This window comes from Ahaetulla prasina, chromosome 4 (assembly GCF_028640845.1).
Source record: "Ahaetulla prasina isolate Xishuangbanna chromosome 4, ASM2864084v1, whole genome shotgun sequence".
Taxonomy (NCBI): domain Eukaryota; kingdom Metazoa; phylum Chordata; class Lepidosauria; order Squamata; family Colubridae; genus Ahaetulla; species Ahaetulla prasina.
The window spans coordinates 10,976,920-10,991,364 of NC_080542.1; the positions used below are offsets into that span (position 1 = coordinate 10,976,920).

Here is a 14,445-nt window from a genome sequence, read left to right on the forward strand (position 1 = left end):
AGTCCTTCCTTCCTCTCCTTTTTCCTCCCTCCCTCCCTCCCTCTTTCTTCCTTCCTTCCTTCCTTCCTCTTTCTTTCTTTCTTTCTTTCTTTCTTTCTTTCTCTCTCTCTCTCTTAAACGAACCCCCTACCCCCCCATTTTTTGCCTAGCAGGCTTCACCTTTTTTTACCTTTTAAAAAATGCTTTTAAAAGTTAAAAAAAAAAGGCCTCTGTGGCTCAGGCACCTCAGCTGGGATCGTCAAAGCCTTGTTTTAACCCTTTAAAAGCATTTTTTTACAAAGAGGTTGTTAAAAAAATGCTTTTATAATTTTTATTTTTATTTTTAAAAAGGCTCTGACGATTGCATGGCTCAGCTGGGCATGAGGGGCAGGGATTTTTGCTACCAGTTCTCCGAACCACCCGCCACCATTGCTACCGGATCGGCTGATCCAGTCCGAACTGGAAGCATTTCACCCCTGATTTAGATGATAGAGCAACTAAGATGATTAAGGGCCGGGAGACTAAAACATATGAAGAACGGTTGCAGGAACTGGGTTTGTTTAGTCTAGTGAAAAGAAGGACTGGGGTGACATTTTATTTTATTTATTTTATTTATTTATTTTTATTTTATTTGTCATAACAGTATATATAAGCGTCTCACAAAAGATTATATAGTATATAAATATATATATGAGGAAATATAAGGAGGTATAAGCATATATATATATAATATAAGAAGAAAAAAGAAAAACAACAGGACAAGAACGGTAGGCACGTTTGTGCTCTTATGCACGCCCCTTATGGTCCTCTTAGGAATGGGGTGAGGACAATAGTGGAAAGTTTTTTGGTTAAAGCTTTTGGGATTATGGGAAGAGACCACAGAGTCAGGTAAAGTGTTCCAAGCACTGATGATTCTGTTACAGAAGTCATATTTTCTGCAATCTAGATTAAAGCGGTTAACATTAAGTTTAAATCTATTGGTTGCTCTTGTATTATTGCAATTAAAGCTGAAGTAGTCTTTAACAGGAAGGACATTACAATAGATGATTCTGTGAGTTAAGCTTAGGTCTTGTCAAAGGCGACATTGTCGTGTCCCACTCCTCCTCTGACGGCCGGGTCGGGGAAGTCCGTATCAAGCGTGGCCACAGAGCCTCTGCAGCTTTGCCAAAGTTCTGTCAGAGTTCTCAGGGCAGGCAGGAGTCCAAGGTGTGACTTCAGCAATCCAGATTAGACTTTGCCTGACTCAAAGAATGCCAGAAAGCAGATCTTTTATATAGGCCATGGGGTGTGGCTCCATGACTCAGCACTTATCTAGGCCTGCCCCTCCCTTCCTTTTGCTGACGTCGCCTCTCCATTCTCCGGAAGCGTGGATCCCTCCAGCCTCCAGCTGCCGGCAATTCCTGCTCGTGACTGGCTTCATACTCCTCAGGCTCACATGCTGTGGGGGAGGGGTTTAGTTGCTCCGTTTGTCCGGGCATGGTGCCAGGACTGGGGGCTGAAGGCATGCCAGGCCATTAGTCTTGCTTGGTCTGTCCGGGCATGGTGCCAGGACTGGGGGCTGGAGGCATGCCAGGACATTCTTCTGCACTATCAGTCTCTGGCTCCGTTGGCAGGAGATGTGAGGGGCCCGGCTGCGGAGAGGGGGGCGAGCGAGGCACAACAGACATGATAGCAGTCTTCCAATATTTGAGGGGCTGTCACAAAAAAGAGGGGGCTCGTCCTATTTTCCAAAGCACTAGAAGGCAAGACAAGAAACAATAGATGGACATTAATCAAGGAGAGAAGCTTAATTCTTAAGCTTAAGAATTGCTTAATTCTCCTGGAATTAAGGAGAAATTTCCGAACAGTGAGAACAATTTACCAGTGGCACGGCTTGCCTTCAGAAGTTTTATGTTTTCCATCACTGGAGGCTTTTAAAAAGAGACTGGACAATCACTTGTCTGAAATGGTATAGGGCAATGATGGCGAATCTATGGCAAGCGAGCCAGGGGTGGCACACAGAACTCTCTTTGTGGGCATGCGTGCCATCGCCCCAGCTCTGTTTTGGGTCTCTGCCGTACATGCGTGTGAGCCTCCTGCCAGCCAGCTGGTTTTCGGGTCTCTGCCATGCATATGTGGGGCATGTGTGCGCATGTGCCCATGCCTTGCAGTTTGGCCGGGGCGCGCACGTGTGCACGGGGCGCATGCACCCACACCTTGCAGTTTGAGCATGCATGTGCACTTTGAACACTTGGTGCCTAAAAGGTTCGCCATCACCGGTATAGGGTCTCCTGTTGACAGGGGGTTGGCCTAGAAGACCTCTAAGGTCCCTTCCAACTCTGCTATTCTGTACTGTTTATCCAACTATTTCAGATGTACAGAGATTCGTCCTATTATTTTCCCTGTCCAGATTACTCCTTCCCAAGCTAGTTCTGTTTACTTCCTGTTACATGAATACTGACTACCGGGACAATTTCAACCACCTAAGTTCATTAATAAATGGAAACCAGTCAAGGAGGGAACTAAGGACTAGAACTAAGGAGAAATTTCCTGAAAATGAGAACAATCAACCGGTGGAACGGCTTGCCTCCAGAAGTTGTGGGTGCTTCATCACCGGAGGTTTTTAAGAAGAGATTGGACAACCACTTGTCTGAGTGTAGGGTTTCCTGCCTGAGCAGGGGGTTGGACTAGAAGACCTCTAAGCTCCTTTCCAAATCTGTCATTCTGTTATTCTATCAGCCTGGGACTGACGAATCCAATTATGAAAGTTTGCTATGTCGAGTGGATTAGCTTATGGAAACTAATCAAGGTGAGAAGCAATTATCTGTTATTCAAAGGTGGCATTCAGCTGGTTCGGGCCGGTTCAGGTGAACCGGTAGTGGTGACCTTCGGGTGGGTCAAATAGGTTTCAATAGAACCCTATTTAGCCACATTCTCTAAACCGCATGCATATGTGTAAGCCGCGCACACGAGCAAAACATCACATTTTCGGAGGGCGGCGAACCGGTGGTAAAGTTATGTGACACCTACCTCTGTTGTTATTCTGTTATAATATCATTCTTCTTTATTTATTTTATTTTATTTATTTGTCAAACACAACAGTATATATAAGTATAAGTATAAGCATGAAATAACCATACGAATTGGATACGATCAAAGGGAACATTAGGACAGGAACGGTAGGCACGCTGGTGCTCTTATGCATGCCCCTTACAGACTTCTTAGGAATGGGGTGAGGTCAATAGTAGATAGTCTTTGGTTAAAGCTTTGGGGATTTTGGGAAGAGACCACAAAGTCAGGTAGTGCATTCCAGGCATTAACAACTCTGTTACTGAAGTCATATTTTCTGCAATCAAGATTGGAGCGGTTCACATTAAGCTTAAATCTATTGTGTGCTCGTGTATTGTTGCAATTGAAGCTGAAGTAGTCTTTGACAGGAAGGACATTGTAGCAGCTGATTCTTTCCTTCCTACTTTCTCCACAGAAGACCATGGCAGCAGAGAACACTACAGAAGTGACAGCATTCATCTTATCTGGACTCACCACCAACCACAAGACCGAACTGGTGCTTTTCGTCCTTTTCCTTGCCATTTACACTTTGATCGTGGTTGGCAACTTTCTCATCGTCGTCGTCATCGTCTTCGACAACCAGCTGCACAGCCCCATGTACTTCTTCCTCAGTAATCTCTCCTTCATCGATGTCTGCCACTCCTCGGTGGTCATGCCCAAAATGCTAGCGGACTTCTTGGCCGAGTCCAAAACCATCTCCTTCGGAGAATGCATCGTGCAGATGTTCTTCCTCCACCTCTTCGCCTGCACGGAAATTTTCCTTCTCACCATCATGGCCTACGATCGCTACGCCGCCATATGTCACCCTCTGCATTACACAAGCATCATGAGCCGCCGGGTCTGTCTCAGCTTGGCGGTGGGCATGTGGTTAGGAGGCCTCGTCCACTCCCTTGCTCTGACGGCCTTGACCCTCAGCGTGCCCTACTGTGGCCCCAACGCCATCGACAACTTCTTTTGCGATGTCCCTCTAGTCATCAAGCTCGCGTGCGCCGACACCTATGTTTTTGAGGTCCTCATCGTCTCCAATTCAGGACTGATTTCCGTGGTTTGCTTTATCGTTTTGGTCATCTCCTACGTGGTCATCCTAGTCTCCTTGAGGAACCGCTTCTCTGAAGGGCGGCGCAAGGCGCTGTCTACTTGTGCTGCTCACCTGACCGTCGTGACCTTCTTCTTGGGACATTGCATCTTCATCTACCTCAGGCCGGCCAAGAGTTTGGCCGCAGATAAGGTTGTCTCCATCTTCTTCACAGCTGTGACGCCCCTGCTCAACCCGGTCATCTACACGTTGCGTAATGAGGACATGTTAAACGCCTTGAATAAACTCCGTGGCTGGCAAGTCCACGCACGAGCCAAAGGAGTTCATTAAGAAGGCTAAAATATCTCAAGATGCGGTACTGTGTCTTCCCAATAATTTGATAATCGATAGAAATAGTGAGGTGTCTACCGCAGGCAAGGAAGCAGACTTCCGATCTGATGTTACCTTCAAAATGAATAACAAAGTAACAGTTGGAAGGGACCTTGGAGGTCTTCTAGTCCAGTTCCAGTGAGAAACCCAATGAGATTTCAAAACTGGGCTTTGTATGTTTGTTGCTCTTTAAATTGGAGCGAACACCCTTTTGCATGCGAGTGTGAAAAAATAAAATTATGGGCAGGCTTCCACTTAAGACCACAATTAAATGAAATTCAATGGTGAAAAAAGTAAGGTTCTATATTTAGGCAAGAAAAACCAAAGGCACAGGTACAACATAGGTGGTACCTCACTGAATGGTAGTGTTCTGTTTCCCTCTCCCAATACTCCCAACAAAGAGTCAGTCAAAGGCCTCCTTTTCAAATTTATTTACATAACTGGCTGGATTAGGCTGGATTCCTCTGGCACAGAGATGTTCTGGCCACGTCTACCCACATGCCTGCCAAGTCTCTGGAGATAACTAGGAAATTATAGATAAGGCCAGAATTACTTACGAATATATTCTTTCCTCCATTGAAACAGTTTGCCCATGCAAATTCACTGCTTTGTCCAAGACAAAAAGCCAGGAAGTTCCGCCTTCTGCTTTATAGCCCCTGTGACTCATCCATGACTCATCATTCTTTGACTTTGTCCCAACGCCTCCTCTGCTGCATGCGCAGGTCACGTCTGCACAGTCTTGCATCAAGCCAAGATTGTTCTTGGGGCGTTGCCAAATCAGAAGAAGGCCCGCGGGAATCAGGCCTTACCGGCCCCTCCTCCTCCTCCTGGTTGGGTGCCAGGGAGGGAGAGGGCCCAGGGGAAGCAGGCCTTACCAGTTCCTCCTCACTTTCTGAATCATCGTCCTCCAGGAGTCCGAGTCCGGGAACCTGGGTCACAACAGGTAGTAACTGTGAGAGGGATCTTGGACTCCTAGTGGACAACCATTTAAATATGAGCCAGCAGTGCGTGGCGGCAGCCAAAAAAGCCAACACAGTTCTAGGCTACATAAACAGAGGGATAGAATCAAGATCACCTGAAGTATTAATACCACTTTATAATGCCTTGTTAAGGCTACACTTGGAATATTGCGTTCAGTTTTGATCGCCACAATGTAAAAAAGATGTTGAGACTCTAGAAAGAGTGCAGAGAAGATGATTAGGGGACTCGAGGATAAAACTTATAAAGAACAGTGGTTGGAATTGGGTATGTCTAGTTTAATGAAAAGAAGAACTAGGTGGGACATGATAGCAGTGTTCCAATATCTCAGGGGCTGCCACAAAGAAGAGGGAGTCAAACTATTCTCCAGAGCACCTGAGGGTGTGACAAGAAGCAATGGATGGAAACTAATCAAGGAGAGAAGCAATTTAGAACTAAGGAGAAATTTCCCGATAGTTAGAACACTTAACCAGCAGAACAACTTGCCTCCAGAAGTTGCGAATTCTCCAACACTGGAAGTTTTTAAGAAGAAATTGGACAACCATTTGTCTGAAATGGTGTAGGGTTTTCTGCCTGAGCAGTGGGACTAAAAGACCTCCAGGGTCCCTTCCAATTCTGTTATTCTATTCTATTCTATTCTATTCTATTCCACTCCACTCCACTCCAATCCAACCCATATTTTCTATTCTATTCTATTCAGCCCCAAAATTCCATAGCTAAGCAAGACAATTGTTAAGTGAATTTGGCTTCATTTTCCAACTTTTCTGGCTCCAATTGTTAAAGAATTCAAATTTCAAAAAATAAATAAGATAAGTGAAAACGTTAAGTGAATCGGGCTCCCCCATTGACTTTGCTTGTCAAAAGGTTGCAAAAGGTGAAATTGATCGTCCCAGGATACTGCAACCATCATAAATTCATGCCGAATTTTGTTCACGTGACCACAGCGATGTCGCAATGGTCTGAAAAGTGGTCGTAAGAAACTTTTTTCAGTGCCATCGGCACCTGGTCACTAAATGAACAGTTGTAAGTCAAGGACCACCTATAGTTGGGGGGAAAAAAGAGAACAGTACAGGTACTCCTGGACTTACGACCGTAATGGAGCCTTCCACTGCATTCGTAAGTTAATAAAATAAACTGTCAATTGCGGTCACATGACCATGGCACACTGGGAATGCCTATGAAAGAAGACAAGTTTCTAGATAGCTCTATACATAAGCAAATACCCTCACCCTAGAGCCAAAACAAGACGAAAGCCATTAAGCTGCAATAGGAATTGCATCAGTCCCAAAGCAGTCCAAATTTCAACCAAACCTGGGAGTTCAGGCAAACACCTAGGATTTGCATTTCTTCTTTTGCCTATAGAGCCAGCTATGACCCCTACATGACCCCGTGGGAATCTGACAACAGCCAATAGAATGCATGTTATTGCACAGGAACAGGAAGCTCAAGTGCAAAGCTCAAAAGAAGGTATAACTCTCCACCTCAACTCCGTTTTGTCAGCAGCCCAGAATCGCATGTGGTTCTGTTTCATCAATGAACCATCTTTCCTTTTTTTAAAAAAAAAATAATAATAATTTTTATTAAACTTTTAACTTTTAAAAACAAAATATAGAAAAATACAACAAAAAACAAAAACACATTAAAAACACATAACAGATATAACATTACATATTTTACAGCTTGCCGTATCGGGATAAATTATATATTCTCTGTTCTTATTCAATCGTTCCTCTACATGCTTATATTTACATTGGTATCTATTTACCAATCCATCCTTATCCGGTTAACACAATTCAATGGTTTACATGTCCTGATTTTAACTTAATTAAAAACATATGAAGAACGGTTGCAGGAACTGGGTATGTCTAGTTTAATAAAAAGAAGGACCAGGGGAGACATGATAGCTGTGTTCCAATATCTCAGGGATTGCCACAAAGAAGAGGGAGTCAAACTATTCTCCAATGCACCTGAGGGTAGAACAAGAAGCAATGGGTGGAAACTGATCAAAGAAAGAAGCAACTTAGAACTAAGGAGAAATTTCCTAACAGTTAGAACAGTTAATAAGTGGAACGACTTGCCTGCAGAAGTTGTGAATGCTCCAACACTGGAAATTTTTAAGAAAATATTGGATAACCATCTGACTGAGATGGTGTAGGGTTTCCTGCCTGGGCAGGGGGTTGGACTAGAAGGCCTCCAAGGTCCCTTCCAACTCTTGTTATGTTATGTTATGTTATGTTATGTTATGAATCATGGCAACCGGACTAATTGTTGTTGTGAGGTTAACATTCCAATTTATTATTTTGATTTCTTTTTTCTAACCAATCATATAATTTATTCCACACTTTGTAGTATTCCGACTCTTTCCTTTCCTTAATTTCTAGTGTCGTCTTGTCCATTTCTGCACACTGTAAGATTTTTCGGATTATTATTTCCTCTCCTGGAATATTGTTTTGTTTCCATCCATATGCGACAGCGATCCTTGCTGCTGTTAATATATGAAGTATTAGGTATTGCAAAAATTTGTCTATTTTGGGGTTAATTATTCCTGATAAATAGAGTTCCAATTTAAATTCCATTTTTAGTTGGATAATTCTTTCTAGCCAATTTTTAATTTTTTTTGCCAAAATTTTTTTATCTTGGGGCATATCCACCACATATGGTAGTATGTGCCTAGCTTGTACCCACATCTCCAACAGTTTGGTGGTAAATTTGGGAACATTTTGGCCAATCTCGCTGGTGCCAAATGCCATCTATGAAACATTTTATACAGACTTTCTTTATAGGCTACTGCCATTGTTAGTTTATAATTCTATCCCGCAATTTGTCCCACTGTTCTAATTCTATGTTATGTCTGAAGTTTTTTGCCCAACAGATCATCGTTTCTTTTACTGTTTCATCTTCCTTTTTTTTTTTAATTTGCATTTATATCCCGCCCTTCTCCGAAGACTCAGGGCAGTCTTATACTATGTTAGCAATAGTCTTCATCCTATTTGTATATTTATATACAAAGTCAACTTATTGCCCCCAACAATCTGGGTCCTCATTTTACCTACCTTATAAAGGATGGAAGGCTGAGTCAACCTTGGGCCTGGTGGGACTAGAACCTGCAGTAATTGCAAGCAGCTGTGTTAATAACAGACTGTCTTAGCAGTCTGAGCCACCAGAGGCCCTGTATTTTGTATTTTAAGAGAAAATTATAAATTTGTGTGGTGATTTTTTCCCCCAGATCCTAATAGAATTTTGTCTATATCCAACTGAATGATCGATCTTTCCAATCAGGCCCCATGTTCCTAGTGTCTTTCTCCCAGCTTGGGACTGAACCAGGTAGATATTTCTTCCCGCAGCTGTGAATGTGTCTGTGTCTGACAGAGATTCATAGAATCATAGGGCTGAAAGGGAACTTGGAGGTCATCTAGTCCAGCTACTCGCTCAGCACAGAAGCCCCTGCATGCAATTTTGTGACCGTAAAGTGGTCAACCATTAGCATTTCGGAACCGGGTCATTAGTACCTTTGGGAGGATCCGTCATAACTTGGAATTGTCACTAAGCGAGTGGTCACTGTGGTTAAGGATCACAGTGGCAGCGCTGATTGTTTGGCGTCATTTATTTACTTAGGACATTTATTTAATAACTAGACCAGGGCAGGGGTGAAATTCAAAATTTTTCCCTACCGGTTGTGTGGGCATGGCTTGGTGGGCGTGGCTTGGTGGTCATGTGACTTGGTGGGTGGGCGTGGCCAACTCAATGTTACTCCCACCCAGTCACATGACAAAAAAAAAACCAGTCACGCCTGCCCAGGGTTTGTGGCTCCCGGTGTTTTCTGTGGGAAATGGGTCATGTGACTGGGTGGGCGTGGCCAACTTGATTGGTCTCTCCCTTAGGAAATTTCTCCTTAGTCCAACTCACAATAAAATAGCACAATAAAATAGCACGGTTCCAATATTTAGAAGAGAAGAGAATAACAGAGTTGGAAAGGACCTTGGAGGTCTTCTAGTCCAGGGGTCACCAACCTTTCGGACCTCAGGGACCACTAAATTCATAATTTTAAATCCCGTGGACCACTAATATGATCTGCCTAATGACTGGGTGGGTAGGTGTGGCTAGGTGGTCATGTGACTCCTCACTTTCCCCACCCGGATTCCTTAGGGCCCCAACAGGAAGCAGTTGTTGGAGCTAAGCAGCCACCACCAGAAAGAGTTGGCAAAACAGCTCAGTTCAAATTGGATCTAACAGAGAAGGAAGCTCAGTAGAAGCACCTCACTGAGGACTACGAGCATAGGTTTTCCAATCAGAGGGAAGACCTGTGGGAGTGCAAGGCCAGGTACAGGCACCTGGAGGCTCAGCGGGCTGAGTTCCAGACCATGATGCAGTCCCACTGGAACAAGGTCCTCCGGCTCTTCGCCACCAGCGGCACTTCTATCCAGCCTTCGCCCAAAGCCCCACACCAGGAGGCTGAAGCAGACCCCAAGCCGGAATTTATGCCCCACTCTGACCCACACAAAAAGACCTTGAACGGGGAGACTCTGTGTAGCAACACAAACATTCATTGCACGTATCCGTCCCAGGGGCAGTAGTTTGAGGACCCCTGATTTGGTGCAATATTAAAAATACAAATAATTTTTCTGTGGACCACCAAAATTTTCTCGTTGACCACCGGTGGTCCATGGACCACCAGTTGTTGACCGCTGCTCCAGGGAATATTAGCTGATCACAGAAGTGTTACTTAATACACTTTATGATGAAAATGTTTGTAATCTTGTCCTTCTTCCTCAAGGGAAAAGGTTAATCCCATCCCTAGATGGGTGATTGATGGGTTTCCCTGCCCCAATCCTGTCAGTTTCTGTTGTTTGTTGGCTTGATTCAGCATGTATAGGCTGCATTCCAGCAGCAAATGTTAAGTGGAGCTATTAACTGAAGGGAGAGAGGGAGAGAGAGAGAGAGAGAGAGGGAGGGAGGGAGAGAGAGAGAGGGAGGGAGAGAGAGAGAAAGAATGGAAAAAACCTCTTTACTTTTAACCGGTTCTCCGAACTGCCTGAGCAATTTACTAATGGTTTGGGCTAACTGGTGAAAACCAGCTGGATTTCACCTGTGGACCAGGGGTGAAAAACTGAAGGTCCGGGGGCTGGATCCAGCCTGCAGGATGCTTAGATCTGGCCTATGAGGTCGCCCTAGAAACAGCAAAGGATCTGCCCGCAGTGCCTCTGCCAGCAAAAACAGGGCCCAAGTGGGCCTCATACAGCCCTCCCGAGGTCCATTTTCACTGACAGAGGGTTGCTGGACACCGTCGCAACTGAAAACAGAGCTTGGGAACCTGTTTTCGCTTGCAGAGCACTCGGGCCACTTGTTGTGTCTGCGCCCCCTGAGCCGGGCCTCCTGCCAGAAAGTGACTTGGAAAGTGAGGGGGAAGGGCCGTCAGGACTTACCTTGGGAGCACTTGCTTCCCTGGCTCAGCTCCAGGAGCCAGAGGCAGGCCAGGTGGAAGAGATAATGAGGCCTCCGTCCCCTGACTCTTTCCCCCCCCCAGGCCACACCTCCAGACCCGGCTAATGGCAATCAGGCCTGGCTGGACCCTAGATTTTGTAGGCAGGAGAGGCAGGAGCAACAGAAGCAGGCGTGGGGCAGGCCTAGAAAGTGCTGAGTCATGGAGCCACTCCCCACAGGATATAAAGGCAGCAAGAGCTGCTGTGTAGCAGGCAAATTAACTGCTTAATTTGGAGCGGCAGTTTGTTCTTGGGTGACTCATCGGCGTTGATGGAGATAACAGAGACACTTGGCAGACGCTCGCTATTTTGCTGCCAGAGCTGATAGTGCCGGCTAATTAAGCCATCGCTCGGACGGAGGCGAAGAGGGACAGAACACCACTACTCCGACATGAGCGATGTCGAGCTGGCCACGCCCACCCTGGTCACGCCCACCCCCACCCCCCAAAGTCAAACACAAACCTGATGCGGCCCTCAATGAGTCCTGAACTAGACAAATTATCATAGCTTATGAGCAACGCTGATTGTTTGGGCCCTTCACACAGCTAAGATGGAGCAGCATTTTCATGCTGCTACTAAGGTTCCAACAGAGACACGGTGATTATTTCTCTGAATGAAAAAAAACAACAACAGGGAAATAACGTGTTTTTCTTGCAGCTCTGGAGAATAAACCTACAGAAAGGTTCTTTCAGACTCGGTGCTACGTTTTATTCCATCTTTCCTTTCCTGCTCAAACAGGTTTTCTCTTTCTGTATATAATTTTATTAGTTTATAATACAATGGTGAAATCTGAACCGGTTTACTATCGGTTCACTGGCTACCCATGCGCACTGTGTGTGCATGCGCAGTACACACCCTTGCCTCCCACCGACCCGTACGCTCTCACAGAGGGGGTCTCCTCAGGGTGCCGTCCGCCAAACAGTGTCGGCTGGTAGCCCCCAGGAGAAGGACCTTCTCTGTGGGGGCAGCAACTCGCTGGAATGAACTTCCCCCTGGCCTACGTCAAGTGCCTGATCTTCGGACCTTCCGTCGTGAGCTCAAAACACACCTATTTATTCAAGCGGGACTGGCATAATAGTGTTGAATTTTAAATTTGGGGTTTGTTAATATTTTAAAATTTTAAAATCTAAATTTTTAATTTATCAGCCTTTATAATCTGCTATGTTTTAAATGTTGTTTTAATTGTATATATTTTGTGTTTTATCGTTGGCTGTACACCGCCCTGAGTCCTTCGGGAGAAGGGCGGTATAAAAATTTAATAAATAAATAAAATAAATAAATAAAATGTGAGATGAGCACACAGGTAAGTAGAACAGCGTGTGGGGCGGGCGTGATCAGCTGTGGTGCGCGATCGTCAGAGCTTTTTTTTTTTTTTACTTTTTTAAAGCATTTTTTTACCACTGGCTTGGGTGAAAGGTAGTAAAAAAATGCTTTGAAAAAATAAAAAAAAAAGATTCTGACAATTGCGTGGCACAGCTGTGATTGTAGGAGCCTTTTTTTTACTTTTTTAAAGCATTTTTTGCTACCTATTCGCCCGAACTGGTAGTAAAAAAAAAAAGTTCCAACGATCAGCTGAGCAACTCGCGATTGTCGGAACTTTTTTTTTTTACTTTTTAAAGCATTTTTAACTACCGGTTCTGGAGAACTGGTAGTAAAAAAAATGCTAAAAAAGTTTTTAAAAAAGTTCCGACGATTGCGCATCACTCAGCTGATCGTCTGAACTTTTTTTTTTTACTTTTTTTTTCTACCGGTTCGGATGAACCGGATTGAACTGGTAGCATTTCACCCCTGTAATAATATAACATACAAAGAGAATACAAAAGCAAATATTAGGGAAATTAGGGAAAGAAAAAGGGAAAGGAATAGTGGGAGAAAGGAAGGGAAAAGAAGAAGAAAGAAAAAGGCAAGTCAATGCCTCAAACAGAAAGAAGAGGGGAAAAAATGGTCACCAAGGATCTGCTGTGAAAGATATCTAACTGATGAGCGTCACCCATTCTGGTGAATTGTCTTCTCCTCTTTCTTTCTCTTTTTTTAATGTTTTTATTTGTATTAAATATAAAGAAAGAGCAAAAATTTCAGTGTCTATATAAACAGTGTGCTGCCTGGATACAGTTAATCTGAGCAATCATCATCATTATAATATTCATAGCATTCGTAATAATCCTATAATAATAATGCCTCATCATAACATTAATAAACATATAATGACATTAGTGCTTAATTATCCATTTGGTAAACTATTTTTACAAAATTAGTCATTCTCGTGTTTTTTTTAAAATTCTGACTTCTGTTTCTGCTAGTTAGCCATTGATAAAATAAATCCATATCGAAAAATAGTCAGTGTCTTTGATTTCCAAGTGTGTATTTTTGTCCTATATATATATATATATATATATATATATATATATATATATATATATATATATATATATATATATATATATATATATATATATATATATATATATATATTTGTTTTCTGAGGTTTTCGGTGTTTATATCTAGGTCTTGGCTGTGGTCTGATTGGATGGGGTTTTGTGCTCTGATTGGCTGGGTGTGTGTCCTGTTTGGGTGGGGGCTTGGTTGTGCTCAGATTAGTCTGAGTTGCAGGGGATTTGAGCTGGTGAGCTGCACTGCTGCTGACCACGAACACGAAGCCAAACAGCAGCAGGGCAGCTCACCAGCTCAAATCCCCCTGCCACTCAGACTAAACTCAGCACAACCAAGCCCCCACCCAAACAGGACACACACCCAGCCAATCAGAGCACAAAAAAACCCCCATCCAATCAGACCACAGCCAAGCTCCCACCCAATCAGTTCAAACCCCCACTAGCAGTTAAAAAGGAAGAAACAGCTGCAATCACACATTGCTCCCAGAAGCACGAAGCTGAAGCCTGAAGATGACGAATGAGACTTCGTCGAAACGTCGCCAAGACACTTCCAATTTTAAGTGGGAGAAAACCCGAATAACCAAGACCTACATATATATATATATATATATATATATATATAGCCTTTGTCTTTGTCTCCTATTTCTTTTTTTTTAATTGAAAAAGTTTTACAAAACTTTTTTTTCCCTTTCCCCCCTCCCCTCCCCTTCACAAACCCCCCTCCCCCCTCCCCCCCCCCGACTTCCCGGAACAAACACAAGGTATAGTTAAAAACAAAACAAACATATACTAAAAAATTTTCCCTCCTAACTGAATTATACTCCTACAATTCTCATCAATTCCTAACCTCCCCCAAAACAATCAAAAATGATACATCCTAATCATTCAAAGCCAGTCTGATAACTCTTAGTCTGATATCTGTTTTGAATATAGTCAATCCATTTTTTCCATTCCTTTAAGTATCTTTCTTGGGTATTGTCTTTCAAAATGGCTAAGATTTTTGCCATCTCAGCCAAATTGGCAACTTTCAATATCCATTCTCCTATTGTAGGTACTTCTTTTTTCTTCCAATACTGTCCTATCAGTAATTTTGCCACTGTTATTAGATTTAAAATCAGTTTACTCTCAATTTGTCTCCTATTTCTTGTCAAGCTACTTGGCCAAC

The 14,445-nt window shown here is 43.5% G+C and overlaps 1 protein-coding gene across 1 annotated transcript; it reads left to right on the forward strand.

The window, feature by feature from the left end:
* The first annotated feature begins 3,448 nt into the window (after nucleotides 1–3,448).
* LOC131197899 (olfactory receptor 4E1-like) lies at nucleotides 3,449–4,393 on the forward strand. The gene has a single exon (XM_058182402.1). The coding sequence runs from the start codon at nucleotides 3,449–3,451 to the stop codon at nucleotides 4,391–4,393; it is 945 nt and encodes a 314-aa protein (XP_058038385.1).
* Nucleotides 4,394–14,445: the final 10,052 nt, after the last annotated feature.

Bases quoted from the DNA above. Each gene is read 5' to 3' on its own strand.
- LOC131197899 (XM_058182402.1), top strand. From the start codon at position 3,449: ATGGCAGCAGAGAACACTACAGAAGTGACAGCATTCATCTTATCTGGA.